This window comes from Balaenoptera physalus, assembly GCF_965194825.1.
Source record: "Balaenoptera physalus genome assembly, chromosome: 11".
NCBI lineage: Eukaryota > Metazoa > Chordata > Mammalia > Artiodactyla > Balaenopteridae > Balaenoptera > Balaenoptera physalus.
This window is the reverse complement of record NC_138896.1, coordinates 71216162-71238525: the sequence shown is the minus strand read 5'-3', so window position 1 is coordinate 71238525 and position 22364 is coordinate 71216162. Positions and strand designations below refer to the sequence as shown.

The 22364-nt window shown below is 50.3% G+C and overlaps 1 protein-coding gene across 4 annotated transcripts; it reads left to right on the top strand.

The window, feature by feature from the left end:
- Nucleotides 1–676: 676 nt before the first annotated feature.
- SHISA5 (shisa family member 5) lies at nucleotides 677–22330 on the top strand. Of its 4 annotated transcripts, none has more exons than XM_082412023.1 (6): nucleotides 677–864; nucleotides 4263–4419; nucleotides 14295–14378; nucleotides 20599–20714; nucleotides 20866–21078; nucleotides 21989–22330. In XM_082412023.1, exons 1-6 carry the CDS (start codon nucleotides 795–797, stop codon nucleotides 22057–22059), a joined length of 711 nt encoding a protein of 236 aa, XP_082268149.1. In that variant the 5' UTR covers nucleotides 677–794; the 3' UTR covers nucleotides 22060–22330. The 4 variants fall into 4 exon arrangements, with proteins under 4 accessions (XP_082268149.1, XP_082268148.1, XP_082268150.1 ...); XM_082412022.1 differs by having other exon boundaries at nucleotides 680–864; nucleotides 21160–22330; XM_082412024.1 differs by lacking the exon at nucleotides 14295–14378 and having other exon boundaries at nucleotides 681–864; nucleotides 21160–22330.
- The last annotated feature ends 34 nt before the right edge of the window (nucleotides 22331–22364 follow it).

Genomic DNA, 22364 nt, shown 5'->3' with positions numbered 1-22364 from the left:
CCTGAGGCAGGTGATGGTATAATGTGTGTCTGGGAACTGCCAGTTCCTTTCCCTCAGACCAGGCCATGGGAGCCAGGCTTGCCCTAAGGCAGGGGTGAGCCTGCCTGGACTCAGGGTAGAGTAACCACGGGGTAGGGGTGTCACAGCAGGAGGCAGGGTGATGGCGTGTCCTCAGAGATGGGGTCCCCAGAAGCCTCCGAACTAGGCTTTCAGAAGGGAACCAGCGTCTGTTAGGGTCCTACTGTGTGTGGAGGTCTGCTCTGGGCGCTGTCCCCGAGCCACCCCACTTGGTCCTCAGGTACCTCCCGGGGAGCGAGGATGCCCGGGGCAAGTGAGGAACCCCAGGAGCGGGGAGGGGCTGTGTCCGGCCTGCCAGCAGGACCCAACAGGCACTCAAGTGCTAGGAAGCAGATCCCCTCGGAGACCCCCTCCGGGCCCCAGGGTGGGGACTGGGGTTGGGGGTGGACAGGACCCCGAGAGCCGAAGGCAGCTTCGGTGGTCGCCTGGGTCTGAGAGCCGCTCCCGAGGGGCCCACACCGGACCTTGCCTAATCCCGAGGCTGGGAGGGGCGTCCACTTCCCCTCCCTCCCTCGCCCTCCTCCTCCCCTCCTCTCCCTCCCGGGCGGGGTTCCCGGAACGGCCGGGCGGGGCCGGGCCGGGCCGGGCCGGGCCGGGCCGGGCCGGGGCGGGTCGGGGCGGGGCGAGGCGAGGAAGCGGGTGGCCGAGCGGGTCGCTGAGGCTGTGGCCGCGCTACGACCGTCAGTCCGTCCGCCCGTCTGCCCACCCGCCCAGCCATGGCCGCGCCGGCCCCAGCGCCTCGGATCCTGCTGCTGTTGCTGTTGCTGCTACCAGCGCCTCCGGGTGGTGAGTCTTGGCGGGTGGGGGAGTTTATCCCGGGCAGGCATGGGGGGTGGCCACGTCCGCGCCGTCCCTGGTAGGAGCCCGGACAGCGCCGTCCCCGCAGTGACCCCAAACGAGCCCTAATAATTCCGAGGCAGTTAGCGGACCCCACGACTGGTCTCTCCTCCACTCCAGCCTCCCTCCCGTCTGCACTGACACTGCCCAGACCCCAGGCAGCTGCCATCATTGTTCTGTCGTAGAATGGGGAAGGGGGAGGTGTCTGTCCTCTAGTGTTCCAAGGGGGTGGGTAGGATTCCCTGCCTGGCCTTAGCGGGGCATGGTGGCAGCAGGGAGGCCTGGCCCCTCCATCAGAGGCCTTCCCTCAGCTTCTGTTTATTGGCTAGGAGCCTCCACACTCTGCCTCCATGGCCCTGGTATTCCTGGAGACTGCTGAAGCTGGCCCCCAGGGTTGGAGGAGACACACTAACTGTGTGTGTTGATTGTAGACGGATGAATCACAGACGGCGGAAGCCAGGCTGGGGGCCTTTCATGGGTAGGGATTGGAAGAGCGTACTGCCCCCACCCGCCTCCATAGGAAGCCAAAAATGCTTCTGGGGTGGGTGGTTTCCTCCAAGGGAAGGACTTTATTTCCTTGGGACTGGGACGAATCTGGAGGACCTGGGAAAGTGAGAAGGTAGAGCCCTGTTCTCTGGTCCAGTGAGGTCTGGACAGCCTGGTTCAGAGCGTCTGGGCATCAGAAGAACATTTGTGTCATGGGCTTTTGGCTCAAACAGACTCACCTGTGTGTGTCTTCAGGCCCAGCTTAGACGCTTGGGCTGGGCTGTGGCTGTAAAGGCTGTAATGGCCCTGCTGGAGGTAGGTTGCCTGAGCCTCCCAGTAGCATGGGCTATGCTGAGTGTACCTGCTGGCAGGTGGACAGCTGGCTACGTTGGGCCTGTTGGTGGTCCCATGCTCTGCCCTGCAGCTTTGCCCAGAGCAGGGTTCTGCCTGGGGCTGCCAGGAATAAAGCATCTCCCCCACCAACCACCCCATTCCTAGTTGTCCCTTCTCAAGGAGGTCAGTCAGTGCCTCTGTCTTTGGACCTTGCTCTGCCAATGGCCCCAGGGTGCATGATACTGTGGGGGAGGAAAAATTTTCCCTTCTTGCCATCTAGGTTCTTTGACTGGTCTAATAATTAAATTGATGTAAGACAGATTAACAGGAGAAAAACAAAAGTTTAAAAACATGCATACCTCCTGTATACATGAGAGAGACACAGGAAAACTGAGTAACTCCCCCAAATGGTGGAAGCCCTCACCTTAAATACCATCTTGAACTAAAGGCAAAAGAGGATACTGGGGGTCGGTTATGGGAAGTTACCAGGAAAAGACCAGTAAACAAGGGTAAGGTTGTTATGCAGATTTAAATCTATGCCTTCAGCATTGATTCTAGAGATAAGGTCATCCCCCTCTTCCTAGTACAGCGAGGGAGAGACCCTTACAAATGGAGATTTCCTTTATACTTACAAATGTCTATTACAAAAGGGTAACTTCTTAGTTTTCAGAGCTTCTCCTATGTCTGCAGTTTCTTAAAAATAATCTGCTTAAAATAATCCTTAGGCCAAAGAGGAATATTTATTTATTTATTTATTTGGATGTGGACCAATTTTAAAGTCTTTATTGAATTTGTTACAATATTGCTTCTGTTTTATGTTTTGTTTTTTTGGCCACGAGGCCTGTAGGATCTTAGCTCCCCGATCAGGGATCGAACCCACACCCCCTGCATTGGAAGGCGAAGTCTTACAGTGGACTGCCAGGGAAGTCCCCAAAGAGGAATATTTAGGGGTGACAAATTTTCCCTTTCAGTATACCAGCCAGGCTGGGTCTTCAGAGTCCCAGTGCTGTGCCAGGACTTTCTACCTCAGGGTTTATCAGGACTATCCCCAGCCTACCATAGTCATCTGGGCCTTGCTGGACTGGGTGTTCCATCTGGGGTCTGTCCAGGCAGAATCCAGGACCATTCTGTCCTGCTGGTGGGCACTAGATCTGTGCTAATGTAGCCAAAAGATGCGTGGGAACATTTGGCTGTAACATCTTGCTGGAAGTCTGCAAACTTTGTGGTCATTTTCCACACTTGTCAGCCAGGTATACTTAGATCCCACCTCTGGCTAAGAGCCTTGTGATGGTTCTGGGGCTCCACATGGTGCCATTGCCTCAGAGCCCTGGCCTCTAAGGGCACAAACGTTTCCTAGGTGCCTACTGCAGGCCCAGCCCAGGGCTAAGTACCGCATGGACACTTCTGTGGTGGGAGTGACTGTGGCCAATGGTGAATTGGTCAGGAGGCAGCCTGCTGTAAAGCTATAATCTGTGAGGGGCAGCCCCTGAAGTCGTAGTGTCCAGCAGGGGCTGAGGCTGCTGCAGCTGAGCTGTAGGGACGGGGAGTGAGGATTAAGAATGGGTCAGTCTGGGCTCCCCTGGTGGCGCAGTGGTTAAGAGCCCACCTGCCAATGCAGGGGACACGGCCTTGAGCCCTGGTCCGGGGAGATCCCACATGCCGCAGAGCAGCTAAGCCCGTGCGCCACAACTACTGAGCCTGCGGTGTAGAGCCCGCGATCAACAACTACTGAAGCCCGTGCTCCTAGAGCCTGTGCTCCACAACAAGAGAAGACACCACAGTAAGCCCACACATCACAACGAAGAGTAGCCCCCACTCACCGAAACTAGAGAAAACCTGTGCACAGCAACAAAGACCCAACGCAACCAAAAATAAAAAATAGTAAATAAAATAAATTAATAAAAAAAATATTAAAAAAAAAAAAGAATGGGTCAGTCCACTTCGAGCTTCCAGTGCAGGGGGGAGCTAAGATGCCACATGCCGCGCAGTGTGGCCAAAAAAAAAAAAAAAACAAAAGAACGGGTCAGTCCAGTGCCTGGTCCCCAGCAGCTGGGACTGCTGGGCTTGGGTGGCTTCTGTAGGAGGGGGCCTGGAGTAAGGCCTTGATGGGTAGGTAGATTTGAAGGTGGAGGATGGGAAACAGGTAGAATACAGGCAGAGTATGGGGTGAACTTCAAGGTCCTTTGTAGTCTGGACCCTGCTTTGTGGACTCTGGGCTTGATCCCATGGCCTGAGAGTGGGGAGTGGCCCAGTCAGACTCACACGTAGAAAGTTCACTGTCCCATCTGGAGGGCAAGTGGGCTGGTTGGAGAGGGAGGGAGCCCAGGTTGGCACCTCTGCTGTGGCCCAGGGGAGAGGGCAAGGCTGGTTGGGGCAGTGGCCAGAGGTGGCCAATGAGTGGGATGGCTCAGAGATGGCCTGGCATGCTGGGGCCTGCTGGCCTTGCTGGGGAAGGGGCTGTATTGGCTGGGACAGGGCTGAGGCCTGGCCCCATGGCCACAGATGAACAGTGTGTTTCTCTGTTCCAGCCCACAGTGAGGTGTGTATGGTTTCCCCTGGACGCAACCTCTTCCCCAAGTTCTGTCCTGATTTCTGCTGTGGCACCTGTTATGACCAGTACTGCTGCTCTGATGTGCTGAAGAAATTTGTGTGGAATGGAGAAGAGTGTGGTGTTCCGGAGGCCAGGTGGGTGCATCGGAGGTCACAAGGTAGGCGGCCTGAGCCTGCCCCTCTTTCCTCTCAGCCCTCTCGAGATGGTGGCAGATCACTGAGGGTGGGGGATTGGGGAGTCCTTGTTCTGGGCTGGACTCCCCAGACCCTCCTCAGGTAGTCCCTTGTTCCTCTCTCCCCCACTCTCGAGGGCTGAGCAGGTTTCTCAGGGGTTGGTGGCCTCAGCGGGCCCTGTGGCTCACCCCTGGGTGTGTACTTGTACCAACGTGTCCTCAGGGTGGACACCTTGGCGTGAGTGTACCCCGCAGTGTGTGTGTGCACCTGGTGGGGGGTTGTATGTGATTTGTGCAGGTATCATCTTGTGGACCCTGGAGGGCATAGTGCATGGGCGTGTAGCCCACTGTGGGCCATGCCTGTGTCCTCTTGCCATGGCCCGTGGATTTACACTGCATCTTGGGTTTAAACTGTTTCATAGGCTGGAACCAAGGTTCTAGGACCCTGTGTGTGTCTCCCTTTGCCACATTGTGTGTTTCGTTTGTGTTTGGCCACAGGTATAGAGGGTTGAGGTAGTCATACTGCTCAGCTCATGGCAGGTGACCATCATTGGTCTGGGCAAGACCAACCCTCCACCATCTTACACCATCTTATTTTAGTCTCCCATGACCATTCCATTCCCCTCTTATTCTGTAGGCAACCAGTCAGTCTGTTGTATTCTTTCGATTATTTGTGTTGCAAAGTTTATATTCTGTGGGCACAGTGAACCCTCTTACTTTTTACTTATTTATTTATTTTTGGCTTCGTTTCTGTGCGAGGGCTTTCTCCAGTTGCGGCGAGCGGGGGCCACTCTTCATCGCAGTGCGTGGTCCTCTCACTATTGTGGCCTCTCTTGTTGAGGAGTGCAGGCTCAGTAGTTGTGGCTCACGGGCCTAGTTGCTCCGCGGCATGTGGGATCTTCCCAGACCAGGGCTCGAACCCGTGTCCCCTGCATTGGCAGGCAGACTCTCAACCACTGCGCCACCAGGGAAGCCCAACCCTCTTACTTTTTGCAGTCAGTGCAGTGTTTGTAAGACCTATCCACATTGCTGTACATCTGGCCTGTGCCCATCACTGCCATGTCATTCTTTGTGGTGTGAGTGGTGTGAGTCCAAAACTTGCTATCATAGATAACTGCGATGGGCATCCTCATATACTTCCTCCTTTACAGAGCCATGTGAGAATTTCTTGCCAAGTACAGTGGAGCAAATTGCCAGGTCAGAGAGGTGAATGTAGTTACTGACTAAGGAGTTGCAAAGTTCTCTGGGGAATGGCGACACCAGGCTGCATACCTGTTGGATCATATTCTACCGTTTTACTGCTACCCTTTTGCTGTCTTTACATTTTATAAGTGTCTTCTTTCTTTCTTTTTTTTAAAAAATTTATTCTGGTACCTTTAAAAAACAGGAGGATTTATTCCATTTAAGTTTAATGTAATTGTTGGTATTTCTGGGATTATATTCAATATTTGCTCTCTTGTTTTGTGCTTTATATTTGTCTCGTTCTATATTTCTTTCTTTTTCACTTACTGTATTGTTTTGGTTTGTTTTCATTCCATTTTTTTCTTCTAGTGTTTACTTCTTTTTCTTTTATTTATTTATTTATTGGCTGCATTGGGTCTTTGTTGCTGCGTGCGAGCTTTCTTTAGTTGTGGCGAGTGGGCACTGCTCTTCGTTGAGGTGCGTGGGCTTCTCATTGTGGTGGATTCTCTTGTTGTGGAGCATGGGCTCTAGGCGCGTGGGCTTCAGTAGTTGTGGCATGTGGGCTCAGTAGTTGTGGCTTGTGGGCTCTAGACCGCAGGCTGAGTAGTTGTGGCCCACGGGCTTAGTTGCTCTGCGTCATGTGGGATCTTCCTGGACCAGGGCTTGAACCCGTGTCCCGTGCATTGGCAGGCAGATTCTTAACTACTGCGCCACCAGGGAAGTCCCATGTTTACTTCTTTTTCAATCTGTATACTTTTATTTTTTCTTGTCTCATCACACTGGCCAGAACCTCCAGTACAATGATGAATAGAAATGGTGAGAACAGACATCCCTGTCTTGTTCTCAATTTTAGGGAGAAAGCATTCGCTATTAGGTATGATGTTAGCTGTAGCTTTTTCATAGGTGCCCTTTATTGGGTTGAGGAAGTTCCCTTCTGTTCCTAGTTTGCTTGGAGTTTTAATCATGAAGGGATCTTGAATTTTGTCAAATATTTTTCCTGCATCTTTAGAGATAATTAGATGATTTTTCTATTTATTCTGTTAATATGGTAAATTATATCGATTTCATTCTTAAAGAATATTTTATCTGAGCAGGACTTAAGTTGATGGTTATTTTCTCTGACTCCCATTATCTCTGTTGAGACATCAGCTCAATAGTCAGTTGTCCATCATTTAAAAGAAATCTTTTTTTTTCCTTATGACAGCTTTTTAAGATTTTTCTTTTCTTGTCTTTGGTGTTCTTCAGTTACACTATGATATATCTAGGTATAGATTTTTTTTAATTTATGATGTTATGTTTGAGCTTCTTAAATCTGTGGTTTAGTGTCTTTCATCAGTTCTAGAAAATACTCTGCTATTCTTTAAGTATTGCCCTTTCTCCTTCTCCTTTCCTTCTGGGACTCCATTTATACGTGCTGCATGTTCTCCTCCAGTGTCCACATCTCCTAGTCTCTCTTCCATGTTTTCATCTCTGTGCTGCATTCTGGATAATGTCTTGTAACCTTTCAGTTCATTCAATTCTTCAAGTGTCTAATCTGCTGTTAAACTCATTCCTTGAGATTGTTTTTTATTCTGTTATGTTGTAACATATAATTCACATACAGAAAACTGCATTAAATAAATGTACAACTCAGTGATTTATCACAAAGCAAATATCTGCATAACCACTATACAGGTCAAGACATCAGAAGTCCTGTTGAGCTTACTCCAATCACTGTCTCTCCTCTCATCGTACTAAGATAGTGATAATTCTAACTTTTACATAGCCTTGCTTTTCTTTAGAGCTGTAATACCCAAACATGCATCCCTAAGTTCTATAGTTTAGCTTTTTTATTGGGGTTGGGGGCAGTATATATCATACATACATAAAAGTACACAAATATAATGTGTACAGTTCAGTGAATTACTGCAGGGTAAACATATCCACACCCACATAACCACCACCTATCCAGGGCAAGAATTAGCACATCATGGCATCCCAGAAGCCCCCTCATGTTACTTACCAATCAGTATTCCCTCTGTTATCCCAAAAGGTAACCATTAAACTGCTATACCTGTTAAACACACACACACACACACACACACACAGACATACACATGACATCATACATCTATTTCCTATCTGGTTTCTTTCTCTCAACATGTGAGTTCATCCATGTTGTGTTGTCTGCTCATTTCCATTGGTGTATGTTAAGTTTTATACCACAGTTGATCCATTTTAATGTTGATGGACATTTGGATTGTTTCTTCCCTCCCTCCCTCCCTCCCTCCCTTCCTTCCTTCCTTCCTTCCTTCCTTCCTTCCTTTCTTTTGCTGTAACAAATAATGCTGCTTTGAGCATCCTTGTACATATCTTTTGGTGCACATGTATATGGATTTCTTTTAAGTATGCATAGTAGTAGTAGTGCATGTAAGTAGAGATCAAATTTCATTTTTTAATATGGGTATTCAGTTGACCCAGCACCACTTATTGAGAAAACTATCCTTTTTTTCTATCACTCTACAGTGCCAAGTTTGTTACAGATTGTGTGTCCACATATGCGTGGCTGTCTCTAGGCTCTGTATTATGTTACATTGGTCTATTTGTCTGTCCCTGGGCTAAAGCAGACTCAATTACTGTGTCTTTATAATAAGCTTTGATATTCTTCAATATTGTCTAAGTGATTTTTAAAATAATTAATTAATTAATTAATTAATTTTTGACTGTGTTGGGTCTTCGTTGCTGCGCTCGGGCTTTCTCTAGTTGCGGCGAGCGGGGGCTACTCTTCATTGCGGTGTGCGGGCTTCTCATTGCGGTGGCTTCTCTTGTTGCGGAGCACAGGCTCTAGGTGTACAAGCTTCAGTAGTTGTGGCTCGTGGACTCTAAAGCTCAGGCTCAGTAGTTGTGGTGCCCAGGCTTAGTTGCTCCGCAGCATGTGGGATCTTCCCAGACCAGGGCTCGAACCCGTGTCCCCTGCATTGGCAGGCGGATTCTTAACCACTGCGCCACCAAGGAAGCCCTGGCAGGTAGATTCTTAATCACTGCGTCACCAGAGAAGTCCTACATTCTTTCTTAAAGGATATTTTTCCTCGTTATAGATTTCTAGGTTGGCAGTTATTAACTTTCAGCACTTTGAAGTTATCAAAGTTCAGCACTTTTTTTTTTAAAGATCAATTTATTTATTTGTTTTTTATAAATTTATTTATTTATTTTTGGCGGCGTTGGGTCTTCATTGCTGTGCACGGGCTTTCTCTAGTTGTGGTGAGCGGGGGCTACTCTTTGTTGCGGTCTGTGGGCTTCTCATTACGGTGGCTTTTCTTGTTGTGGAGCATGAGCTCTAGGCGTGCAGGCTCAGTAGTTGTGGCTCGTGAGCTCTAGAGCGCAGGCTCAGTAGTTGTGGCACACAGGCTTAGTTGCTCTGCAGCATGTGGGATCTTCCCGGACCAGGGCTCAAACCTGTGTCCCCTGCATTGGCAGGCGGATTCTTAACCACTGCACCACCAGGGAAGTCCCAAAGTTCAGCACTTTGAAGCTTTCATTCCATTGTCTTCTTTTTTTTTTTTTTAATGTTTATTTATTTATTTGGCTGCGTCGGATCTTCATTGTGGCGTGTGGGATCTTCTGGTTGTGGCATATGGGATGTAGTTCCCTGACCAGGGATCAAACCTGGGCACCCTGCATTGGGAAGGCAGAGTCTTAGCCACTGGACTGCAAGGGAAGTTCCCTCATTCCATTAACTCCTGATGTCTGTTGTTTCTGTTGAGAAATCAGCTGATGGCTTTATTATTGCTCCTTTGCAAGCAACAAAGCTTTTCTCTGACTAATTTTTAAGTTTTTCCTCTTTGTATTTGGTTTTCAGCAGTTTTACTATGATGTGCCTAAGTGTGGTTTTCTTTGAATTTTTGCTGCTTGGGGTTCACAGTACTTCTGGAATTGTTGGCTTGTTTTTTTTATTTTTGTTTTTGCTAGGAGAAAAACAAACAATTTAATAGCATGCATATCTCCTGCATTTATGGGAGATATCCAGGAAAACTGAGTAACTCCAGCCATCATCTTTTTAAATATTGCTTCTGCTCCATTCTCACACTTCTCCCTCTAGGACTCTAATTACACATATGTAAGACATTTGTACACTGTATTCCATATTTCACCTACTCCTCTTTTGTATTTACATTTACCATCGTTTTTTGTCTCCAGGCTTTAGTGTACGTATATTTGTTTGGGCCTATCCTCCAGTTGATTAATTATATCTTGCACTGTGTCTAATAAATTATTATCTTTTTGTGTAATTTTTTAGTTCTAGAATTTTTATTTGTTTCTTTTTTGTATTTCAAGTTCTCCTAAACTGCTTGATTGTTTTTTCCTTTCATCTCTTTGAACAAAGTATGTTTTGTTTTGTTTTGTGGTTTTTTTTTTTAAATTTCATTTAAATTTTATTTTTATTTTTGGCTGCATTGGGTCTTCGTTGCTGCGTGCGGGCTTTCTCTAGTTGCGGCGAGCAGGGGCTACTATTTGTTGCAGTGTGCGGGCTTCTCATTGCAGTGGCTTCTCTTGTTGCGGAGCACGGGCTTTAGGCACGCGGGCTTCGGTAGTTGTGGCACATGGGCTTCAGTAGTTGTGGCTCGCGAGCTCTAGAGCGCAGCCTCAGTAGTTGTGGCACACGGGCGTAGTTGCTCCGTGGCATGTGGGATCTTCTCGGACCAGGGCTCGAACCCTTGTCCCCTGTGTTGGCAGGCGGATTCTTAACCACTGCGCCACCAGGGAAGCCCTGTTTTGTTTTTTGATATTCATTTACTTATTTGGTTGCACCAGGTCTTAGTTGTGGCAGGTGGGCTACTTAGTTGCAGCTCACCGGCTCCTTAGTTGCAGCAGGTGGGCTCCTTAGTTGTGGCAGGTGGACTTCTTAGTTGCGGCACATAGGCTCCTTAGTTGTGGCATGTGAACTCTTAGTTGTAGCATGCATGTGGAATCTAGTTCCCTCATGAGGGATTGAACCTGGGCCCCCTGCATTGGGAGCACGGAGTCTTATCCACTGTGCCACCAGGGAAGTCCCAAAGTATTTTTTTTTAAATTTAATTTAATTTTATTTTTATAAAGCAGGTTCTTATTAGTTATCTTAAAGTATGTTTTGTTTTAATGTCAGGGTGTGATAACTTCAATATTTGAAGCCCCTGTGGATATTTCTATTGTCAGTTGTTTGTGTTGTTTTCTAGTCATGTTGTCTAGTGTCCTAGTGTTCCTGAAAATCTTCAGTTGTGTGCCAAACATTGCGTTTGCAAAATTGATTGTAGACATTTGGACCTTAGGACTTCCTCCAGGGAGGATTGATATTGCTTTTGCCAGGGACTTGAGCACTCTAAGGTCACCTTGGCCTAATTGCAGAGCTGAGCTGAGAAACTCTTGCTGAGTTTCTCCTTGCTTTTCAGGACCCAGCCCAAGTAAGTGGGAATCATCAGGGCTTGCCCACCTGCTGGCCTCTGGATATAATTTCTACCACCTGAGGCTTTCAGAAATGCTGCTCTCAGCTGCCCCTCTGAAATAGGCTAATGCCCCCAGGAGAAAAGGGGCTTCAGATGCCAGGCCCACCTCCATGGAGGTCTCTTCCCAGCCACAAACTCCCCCCGCCCTCCCTGCATCCCAGCTTGGTGTGCTTTACTCTTGTTATTGCTTGCCAAAGCACGCACACTGAATTTTTAAAAAATATTTTCTTCTCAGCTTTACTTGTCCTTCAAATTTAGTATGGTATAGTTGTTCCTAATGCTCTTGCATTTTTTTTGTTTTGTTTGTTTGTTTCTTGAATTTTATTTTGTTAATTTTTTGAGAATTTATTTTGAGAATTTTCAAATATATACAAAAGCAGAGAGAATAATAAATCCATATATCCATCACCTGCTCCCATAGTTATCAATACTCTGACATTAGTGTTCCATATACCTCCCACTACTTTTGTTTTCTGGATTATTTTAAAACCCTTCCCAGGCATAAAAATTTCTCCTTAAATGTTAGTTGTTATCTGCACAAGTGAGTCCTTTAAAAAGAAATATAATCATATATCAGGAACACACTTGGCACATTAACAGCAGTTCATTAATAGCTTTCTATACTAAAACAGTCAGCTCTACCCACCACCAGAGCCTCCCATCAAGCCTCTTAGATAGCCTCAACCACCAGAGGGCAGACAGCAGAAGCAAGAAAAACTACAATCCTGCAGCCTGTGGACCAAAAACCACAGTTACAGAAAGATAGACAAGATGAAAAGGCAGAGGGCTATGTACCAGATGAAGGAACAAGAAAAAACCCCAGAAAAACAACTAAATGAAGTGGAGATAGGCAACCTTCCAGAAAAAGAATTCAGAATAATGATAGTGAAGATGATCCAGGACCTCGGAATAAGAATGGAGGCAAAGATCGAGAAGATGCAAGAAATGTTTAACAAACACCTAGAAGATTTAAAGAACAAACAAACAGAGATGAACAATACAATAACTGAAATGAAAACTACACTAGAAGGAATCAATAGCAGAATAACTGAGGCAGAAGAACGGATAAGTGACGTGGAAGACAGAATGGTGGAATTCACTGCTGTGGAACAGACTAAAGAAAAAAGAATGAAAAGAAATGAAGACAGCCTAAGAGACCTCTGGGACAACATTAAATGCAACAACATTCGCATTATAGGGGTCCCAGAAGGAGAAGAGAGAGAGAAAGGACCAGAGAAAATATTTGAAGAGATTATAGTCGAAAACTTCCCTAACATGGGAAAGGAAATAGCCACCCAAGTCCAGGAAGCACAGAGAGTCCCATACAGGATAAACCCAAGGAGAAACATGCCGAGACACATAGTAATCAAAGTGGCAAAAATTAAGGACAAAGAAAAATTATTGAAAGCAGCAAGGGAAAAATGACAAATAACATAGAAGGGAACTCCCATAAGGTTAACAGCTGATTTCTCAGCAGAAACTCTGCAAGCCAGAAGGGAGTGGCATGATATACTTAAAGTGATGAAAGGGAAGAACCTACAACCAAGATTACTCTACCTGGCAAGGATCTCATTTAGATTTGATGGAGAAATCAAAAGCTTTACAGACAAGCAAAAGCTAAGAGAATTCAGCACCACCAAACCAGCTCTACAACAAATGCTAAAGGAACTTCTCTAAGTGGGAAACACAAGAGAAGAAAAGGACCTACAAAAACAAACCCAAAACAATCAAGAAAATGGTCATAGGAACATACATATCGATAATTACCTTAAACGTGAATGGATTAAATGCCCCAACCAAAAGACATAGACGGGCTGAATGGATACAAAAACAAGACCCATATATATGCTGTCTACAAGAGACCCACTTTAGACCTAGGGACACATACAGACTGAAAGCGAGGGGATGGAAAAAGATATTCCATGCAAATGGAAATCAAAAGAAAGCTGGAGTAGCTATACTCATATCAGATAAAATAGACTTTAAGGAAAGGGAAGAGATAAAGACATGTATTGAGGATCATCTTATGTAAAGAAATGGATTTGTATTTACTTTTCTGTATGCTTAAAAATTATTCGAATACTTTTTACAACGAGCCTGTATTTATATATTACTTTTGTACTTTAAAAAATAAATTTAAATATTAGAAAAAAAAAAAAAGCTTTCTGTACTAGTCTGTCTTCAGTTGCCTCCACTTGTTTCAAAAATGCCTTTTCACAGGTGGTTTGTTCAATTCAAACAGTTATTGTTATTTTGGGGAGGGGGGCCGCACCATGAGGCTTGTGGGATCTTAGTTCCCTGACCAGGGATTGGACCCAGGCCTCAGCAGTGAGAGCGCCAAGTCCTAATCACTGGACCACCAGGGAATTCCCAGACAGTTATTACTTTTAAAATCTCTGTTGTGTCTATAGTTTACCCCTTTTCATTCTGTATTTTTATCTTTTTGCGTCTTTTCTCCTTTTCTTGATTAGTCTTGCCAGAGGTCCACCAGCTTTGGTTCTGTTAATCTTCTCTATTATTTTCCACGGCTGCTATTCTCTTTTATTTTTGCACTTATCTTTATTAATTCTTTCCTTATTTGGGGGGTTTGTTCTATTACGTTTTTCCCATCTTCTTCAGTTTACTTCCATCTCAGTATTAAAGCTGTAATTTCCCTCTAAGAACTCTTTAGCTGTGTTTCACAAATTTTGACCAATGGTATTTTTATTATCATTCAGTTTTACAGATTTCTTAATTTCCTCTATGATTTCTTATTTAAGCCACAGTTTTTTTGTTGTTGTTGTTGCTGTAATATGTTAGTTTCCCAAGGTATGAGGGGTTTTTCTTTTAGGATTTTTTTTCTTTAACTTTGTGGCATGTGTCTTTTGTTACTGATTTATAACTTCATCCCATTGTGGTTGAAGATACTTTGTATGATAGCTGTCTTTTCAAATCTCTTGAGACTGGTGTTGTGGCCTCACATGTGGTCTGTCCTAGAGAACGTCCCATGTGCACTTTAGAAGGACGTGTGGCTTTGTAGCCTGAGATCTTGGTGTGTGTGATACCCGTCCTCCAGAGGCCCCCAGGGTTACCTGTCTGGCCCAGTATGGGGTTGGCTTTCGTGCATGTTCTGTGTGTGTGCTAAGGTAGTGTTTTTTCGTTCTTGGTGTGCTGGGTGGGGCGCAGGCGTGTTAATTGTGAGGTTTCCTCTTTGCAGCGTCCCCACCAATGTGGAGCCACCGGAACAGCTGGGCTCGACACTGAAGTTCCGCTCTAGCCTGGACAGCGACCCCATGTCCGGGTAAATAAAAGCTGCAGGCTGGGTACATCTTCCTGGAAGAGGTGACAAGGGGGCTCAGGAGGGCTGTGGGGACTGGGATGGCACAGAGTCCTTGGGCTAGGGCCCCAGAGAAGCTGTCACCATATCTGACCTCCAGGACCTTTGATCCTTGTGTTGGGTGTCTTCATCATTGTGCCAGGGTTGGGGGAGACTGTGGTTGGGGGTTCACAATGGAAAGGCCAGGTGTGGGCGTTCATATTGACCTAGGTGATGGTGTGGGCACAGGTGACCTATGGGTGTAGGTGATGGGGAGGGGGTGACAGTGATGGGGACGATAGTGGCAAAGGCGATAGTGATGCGGCAGTGGTGGCAGAGATGAGATGATGGGGGCTACAATGCTGAGTGTGTGGTGATGGTACAGTGGTGATGCTGGGCGCAGTGGTGGTGGGGAGAGGCCCTGACAATAACCACGACCCACAAACCCTGACACAGAGACGGTGCATCATCAGTTATCCCGGCATCTTTACCCCATAATAATCACCCCATCACTCTGCACCCCGCACCACCATTGCCCACATCACTGTCACCACTGCCACCATTACCCCAACACCAGTACCTACCACCAGCATCCCTATCACATCTGGCTTCCTGGTCCGGGATAGGGTGATGGTAGATGATGGTGGGTGTGTGGTAATGGGGGAGTAGTGCGTGTTGATGGTGTAGAGGCTGATGGTAATGGGGGCTATGGTGGGGCTATGTAATGGAGTGACAGGCAGGTGTATGATGGTAGGAGGTGATGGTGGTGATGGGGGACAGTGGCAGGGAGATGTGATAGGGATGCTGGTGGTGGGTATTGGTGTTGGGGTAATGGTGGCAGTGGTGAAAGCGATGGGGGCAATGGTGGTACAGGGTGCATAGTGATGGGGTGATTATTGTGTGGTAAAGATGCTAGAATAACTGATGATGCACAGTCTGTGTGAGGGTTTGTGGGTCATGGTTATTGTCAGGGCCTTCCCTTCAGGGGGCCGGGGAATACCCCAATCGCCCAAACTCAGTCCCCTTGGCCAGGTTCCTGCCCTGTCTTGTGGCCACCGTGACGGGTGTTGAGATGCACATTTCGCGTGGATGGAACGGGCGTGCAGCTGCTTGTGTGTTTTCCTGGCGGAGTCTGTTCCACGTGCCGTCTGCCCCCTACCTCGGTGGGTCTAGAAGCCCCTCTGAGAAGGTCCACCTAGGCCTGGTTGCCCCTTTGGAGGAAGAGACTTTGGGCTCTGGGGCTGTGTAGTGGGGTCCAGGTTCTTGTCCTGTCCCATCTTGCCCTGTGGGCCTGGGTGAGTGTGGAACTCTCTGGCTGCAGAGGAATTGGGGCAGGGCTCCTGTGAGTGGGGGAGGGGAAGAGGCGCTGCTTTGCTCCTAGGCGCCTGTGGCTGGGCCTCCTCCCTCTGTTCTGCCCGCTGATCCTGTTCCCTGTGTTGGTCAGAGACTGAGACCTGGAAGCGCCACTCCCTCTAAAGCAGGGAGCACCCCGTTGCTGAGGCCCGAGGCTGTGGGCTTTCAGTTGGCCCCACAGGGGGTCCGATGTCCAGCCAGTGTGGGCCTCGTCCTGGGCAGGCACCATGGAGGGCTCTGGGCAGTGCTGGGGTCTGAATGGTGTTTTAGGATGAAGACCACTCTGGCTGCTCCCCAGAGGATGTCAGCAGCGGGCGGGGAGCCTGGACCATGGCTTCCTGGTCCAGGTGTTGTAGGCCAGAGAGAGGCTGGGCTGGCGGGGTGAGGTGAGGTGAGGCTGCCTGCTAGGAGGGTGGCCAGGGAAGGGGCCGCGGTGTGGTGTCCTGCTCTCTGCCCTGCATGGGGGGATACAGGACAGAGGAGGAGTGGGTTTCGGGTGAGGGCCTCGGATTTGGGTGGGATTGAGTGTGTTGAGGGTCAGCGACATTTGGGGATCAGCTGCAGGAGGGGATGAAGAGGGTTCAGAGGGGGGAAGGAAAGTGGAAGGTGGCCTGGCTTGTGAGTGAGTATTGAGCACTGTGTGAGAAATGTGGGTTCCACACCACAGAACAAGGTCCCCCAGGAGGCAGAGGAGAAGTGGCTTCCCGGGGCCAGCTCAGGAGCATCTCCCCTCCCCTCCTGCAGGTGCGGAGGTGCGAGTGCCCTGCTGCCTCCCCACCAGGCCATCTTGCCCATCTGCTGGGAGTGCAGATGCTGCTCAGCCCCCTTGGGCCCCCACCCCATCCTGTCCCATCTCTCCTCTGCTTCTGAGCAGAGCCCCAGCGTGGCGCACAGCACCTGCCTTATAAAGGTTTAGGGCTCCAGGAGCAGGTGCTGGGAGGGTGGAGGGATGGGGTCATCAGTGCCACGTCTCCTGTGGATGCCCCCAGGTGGCCGCCCCTCTGGGCCCCAAGGAGACATCCTCTCGGGTGAGCATTCGTGTGATGCCCCCTTGGCCAAGGGCACCGTTGTTTGTCCATTGGAGCATTGGTTCCTTGGTGGGGTCCAGCCCTGGTTGGAAGCTCGGGGGACGCTCGACAGGGGAAGGACCCTATGTGCTGAGGGGGCCTGTGCCAGCTCTGCCCCCCTCCCCACCTCCGACCCCTCCCCCTTCATTCTTGGACTTCACCCCCATACCCCCGCTCTTCCTCTGGGTGACTCCTTGGGTCCTCCAAGAACGAGCCACCAGGTCAGAGCACAGCGATGCGAGACCACATCTGCCTGTCATGGCCTGGGCTCCATGCTCCCCATGGTGTGGCCATGTTACCTGTGGGTCTTACACCCACTCCCCACTTTGGCAGGTGACTCCTGTCCTGCCCTGTTGATGGTCAGTGGCTGGTTCCCTCCCCAGAGCTTCCTTGGTTCCCTGTCATAGTTCTTTTCCGTCCTGATTTCATTGTCCCTTCCCAGCTCCTTTCACTCACAGGATGATCAGGCAGGAATGGTGTGTTTTGAAGCACCCAAGTGGTGGAACCACTGGCTCCAGGCTCGTCACTCCTGACCCTCTGCGCTGACTCTGCTGTGATGGTGCAGGGGGAGGGCAGGGAGGTCCACTAGGTGAGGTGTGGACATCGCCAACCTGTGTCAGTTCTCAGCCCTCACTGCGCTCTTTCCGCAGCTCACACTCACTGTGTCACGGCTGCGTGCTGCCTGGCCAGCGTCGCAGTGAGAGTGCTGGTGTCCCAGTTCCAGAGACGGCCCTCTCGGTGTCTGGACGTTGGAAGTCTTTGGCCTCCTAGGGACCGTCCCATTCAGCCCCGCTGCAAGCTCCTTGCCTGGGCTCTTGTTCCCCTGGCCTTCTGTCCCTTTCTGCCTAGGCCAACTCTGCCTTCTGAACTTGGCCTTTGGGCTCCTTGATCTGGGAGGTAGCCTCAGCCTTGGGAAGCCCCATTCCTTCCTCACAGAGATGTGGTTCCATTAGTGTCGTGGCCTGTTGTGGCCACAGGCCCCTGCCCCACTCTGCAACCATCCCTCAAATATTGCTGTTCCTCAGGGCAATGTGCCTTGCTGTCCTACTAGGTGCTGCCCATGGGGTCCCTGAGTGAATTTATTCATTTGTTAAATACTTATTGAGCACCTCCTGTATGGCAAGGCACTGGAGATACAGTGATGGTCCAGAGCTGGTGCAGTCTGTGCATCCATGAATCCACAGGCTGGAGATAAGATGCACATTAATCAAACGCTCACACAAAGGAATGTGTGTTTATAAACTGAGGTAGACAAGAATTTGATTTGTAAGAGCACTTATCGAGGAGCCTGACCTCATCTGCATGGTCAGGGAAGGTGTCCCTGAGGAAGTGATGTTTTGAGTTGAGGTCTGAAAAGTGACCAAGAATTAATTGTGTAGGGGTGGGAGGAAGAGAAGAGCAGACTGGGCAGTTGGGCGGGAGGAAATGCGTGTGCAAAGGCCCTGAGGTAGGACACAGCATCGTGCTTTCAAAAGCTGAAAAGGAGGGTGATGTGGCTGGAGCACACAGGAGGGAGGGTGGGAGTCCCAGGCCACACAGGTTTTATCTTATTTAGACTTTTAATTAAGATTAACATTTGCCTTATTGTAAGTGTTACTATCTGATGAGACAAATCCTAGATTTTTTTCCTTTTATTATCAACTATTATATATGTATTTATATATATATACAGAGAGAGAGAGAGAAAAGTACAGATACACACACACATCACACAAAGTTTAACAAGTAAATTATAAAGCAAATTCCTGTGTGACCCCAGGAGCTACAGGAGCGATACTAGGCTTTCGAGCAGGAGTGACAAGATAAGACCTGACAGGGTGGCCAAGGGGACTTGGGGAGGCAGGTTCAGGTTCAGGCAGGTTTGTGGCTTGGAGCATGTGCTGGTGGGAGAGGAGGAGCTGAGGAGACGGGCCGGTGGGCCCCCGGGTCTGCTGGTAGGCTTAGATGGCTGAAGGAGCCCATCGAGGGGACCGCTGGAACAGGGCTGGCCCGCTGAGCTGGGCGGAGCAGGAGTGTGGTTTGGGGACCCTAGGCGGGGCATGTCTCGGACCCCGTGGTAGTGCTATCCTGGACAGTGGGGTGGAGAAGCTGGGCCTGGGCAGGCAGGGCTGGGGAGGCAGCTCCGGGAAGACAGACGAGCACTTCCCTCCCCACTCCTGGCCCCAATTTGGAGCGCAGCTGGGAGCAGCTGGGGCGCCCGCCAGCCAGCCGCACTGTGTCTTTAAGAGGCCTCGCATCTCTCCTTCCTGCCTCTGACGTCAGGGGTAGGGGAGGGCCGAGGAGATTTGCTTTACTTTTCCTGGAAAGGGGAGGAGATTGAAACCGAGTGGCCTCATGATGGAAGGGGGAAGTCCGGGGGTGCAGGAGGCCCCTGAGTGAAGGTGGAGGCTAACATGGGGTGAGCTTGGGCGCCATACTGTGTGTCAGAGACAGAGACAGAAGAGAGAGAAAGAGAGATTAGAGATCGGTGGTGGTGGCCCTACAGTTGAGTGCTATTGATTGCGTGTGAACGTGGTGTGCGTGTCTACATCCCTGGGTCAGTGGAGGGTCTGGGAGGAGTTTGTGGGTGAGGAGCAGTGACAGGCTCCTCTGGTTAGGCAGGAAGGGTACCTGATGGTCCTGTCTTGGGGCCTTGTTCTGGGCCTCACAGTGGCCAACGGCTCCTATTTTACGAACACAGTCAGGTATTTTGAGTCTGGAGTGTGAAGGGTCTGTGCTTGGTCTGTCCCAAAGCTGTGCGCCGGGCCTTGCTGAGCTCGTGCTGCCCATCTGGGCTGTGAGATGGAAGACCCTCCACCCAAGGCGGGGCAAAGGGGGTGCCCAGCCTTCCCCCAGGCCTCAGGGGAGGCGAATGCCTAAAGCTCACCAAGCCCCTTCCATGTTTTGATGTGCTTGGTGCAGTTGCCTTTTACTGGAACACTGCTTGGCCTCGGGGAACAGGGGAGGACAGCTTGGGGCTGTGGCTGTGCCCTTGAAGGTCGGCTTTGGTGAACTTCCCACCCACGGCCTGTGTTCTCAGGGGGCGGGCTCTCCACTTGGTCCTGGTCCTTGCTGAGGGGCCTGCGTGGGCAGGGAGGCGGCCTCTTCCAGAAGGCAGGGCCCCTCCAGCCCCGCCCGGCTCTTAGTTTACCCACCTGCCCTTCTGGTCAGAGCGAGGGTGTATGTGGACACCTGACACAGTGCTTGGCACCCAGCAAGCTCACCGTCACTCCGGGGCCAGCAGCCCTTACCCTGGGCTCGCTGCGTGCCTCTCTTCACTGTCCTGGCCACACCAGCCTCCCCTTTCCTGGAACTTCTCCCTGTTTTCATTACCTGTGCTTCCTGAGTCATTTTCCCTTCAACACCTGCCTCCTCTAATGATCTGTGGGCTCCCAGAGGCCATGAGTTGGTCTGTCTCGCCCACCTCTGAGTTTTTGGTTCAAGCCACACAGTGCCTGGCTTGTGGCGTGTACTCGATGGACATCTGCCGCTGGCTCGGTGGGGGTAGACAAGATGTGTGTATGGGGGAGGCACCTGAAGAACTCTCTCCCATGTTCCTGAGGGTGTGGCCAGGGGGCCCCCCCTGGGCGAGGGGCCTCACATGGACTCTCAGTCAACCCCATTTTACACTTGAGGAAACACCTGAGGCTGAAACAGTTTCAAGCTACATACCCCAGAGGTTGCTCTATCTGTGTTGCCCAGAGTCTCCTCCGGCAAGAGGGGTGCACCTTGGGAATGGGTGTAGTGGGTACTGCTGGTCCTGGGTAGGGGAGAGAGGCCCTGGGCCTTGACTGGCTTTTTGGCAGGTTTGGAACGACCGTGGCCGTCGGACTGACCATCTTTGTGCTCTCTGTTGTCACCATCATCATCTGCTTCACCTGCTCCTGCTGCTATTTGTACAAGATGTGCCGCCGACCACGTCGTAAGCACCCCCACCCCACCTGCCCCACTGTGACCCCTTGTGTGAGGGTGCCGACCGCGGGTGGTGGGCGTGGTTTACCAGGGGCCTGATGGAGCTGAGCTGGAGGGAGGGGTGGCAGGCCTGGGGGTCCTAACTGGGACTCTCTTTTCAGCGGTCGTGACTACCACCACGGCCACCACAGTAGTGCACACCCCTTACTCGCAAGCTCCAAGTGTGCCGCCCAGCTACCCCGGACCAACATACCAGGGCTACCACTCCATGCCCCCCCAGCCAGGGATGCCAGCAGCGCCCTACCCCACGCAGTACCCACCACCCTACCTGGCCCAGCCCATGGGCCCCCCCGCCTACCATGAGACAGTGGCTGGTGAGTACCCCTACCGACTCCAACTGTGCCTGACCCCCTGCAGCTGTGCCCACAGCCAACCAGTGTCCTCTCTGTTTTCAGGAGGTGCAGCCATGCCCTATCCTGCCAGCCAGCCTCCTTACAATCCAGCCTACATGGACCCCCCGAAGGCAGCCCCCTGAGCACAACCTTGCATCTCTGGCTGCCACTTGATCTGTCATGTGTGTGTGAATGGGTATGCAGGCACGGTCCTTTTCTCCCCGTGTGTGGTGTGTGTGTCCTGTTTGTACATGAGGCTTCTTGTGATGCCAATGAGGGGTTGGGAACAATCCTTGCCAGAGTTGCTGGGACCACACTTTGTTGCCTTCCTCACTCGAAATTATGCTTCCTGAAATCTCAAGCAAAATTCAAAGAACAGTTCTTTTCCAGACCACCCCAGGGAGAGCAAGTGGGGCTTGTAACACTAGGATAGTACAGACTTTTGCAGGCAGGATGCACTCGTGTTCCAGTTTCTGCAGAATGGCTAGCCATTGCTCAAGGCCCTGGCTTGTCCCCAGGCTTGTCTTTGAACAACCCGAGCCATGATGCAGGCAGGTGGGTGAGGCTTGGGAACTGGCTACAGGTGGGTCTCGACCCTTTCCCATAGCTTCCTGAGCCTGTGCCATGCCCAGTGGAGGGTGGGCAGCCTCCTGATATCAAAACACCTCAGGCAGAGCCCCACCCTCCCTGAGAGCTGTCTGCCTGGGCTGTGTTCTTGCATCCTTCCTGGGACCACCTGGAGGGCCACGTTTACCCTCGGCTCTGGCCGCCACCTTAAGTGGGCAGGGTGGCCTCTGTCCACCTACACACTCAGGTGTCCTCCCTGCAGTGTTTTTGTTTTACTTTTAGCTAAGTATTTTGCCTGTTTTCTGTTTCAAAATGTGTGTAATAGTTGCTGTGAGGCTGAAACCCCTGGGTCCTGGAGGAAAATTGCCCCAGAGAGCAGAGAACTCTGATGTCTGATAGTCCTTGCCTCCCCAGCGCCAGCCTCACAGGCTTTCCAGCTCCTGTACCCCAGGCCACAGTTTGTCTTGGCAGTGGGGACGCCTGGGCCAAGGTGTCGTCTGGACCAAAGGTGGAGGGGACCCTTGGTGGCTGCTCTGGCCCAGACACATACCTCGGTGTTCCCTATTCCTCCGTTAATGTCTCACCACATAGTAGCTTTGTACCTGTTGATGTGTTTTGGAGAGTCTAGGGTCTGCACCCTTGTTTATAATAAATCCAACTATTTGGAGCTGCTGTCTCCTTTCTTGGCTGCTGGGATTGGG

Coding starts and splice junctions, on each gene's coding strand:
- SHISA5 (XM_082412022.1), top strand. CDS start 795: ATGGCCGCGCCGGCCCCAGCGCCTCGGATCCTGCTGCTGTTGCTGTTG. Junction 4,420..14,294: donor TGTGGTGTTCCGGAGGCCAG/GTGGGTGCATCG, acceptor TCCTCTTTGCAG/CGTCCCCACCAATGTGGAGC. Junction 21,079..21,159: donor CTACCATGAGACAGTGGCTG/GTGAGTACCCCT, acceptor CTCTGTTTTCAG/GAGGTGCAGCCATGCCCTAT.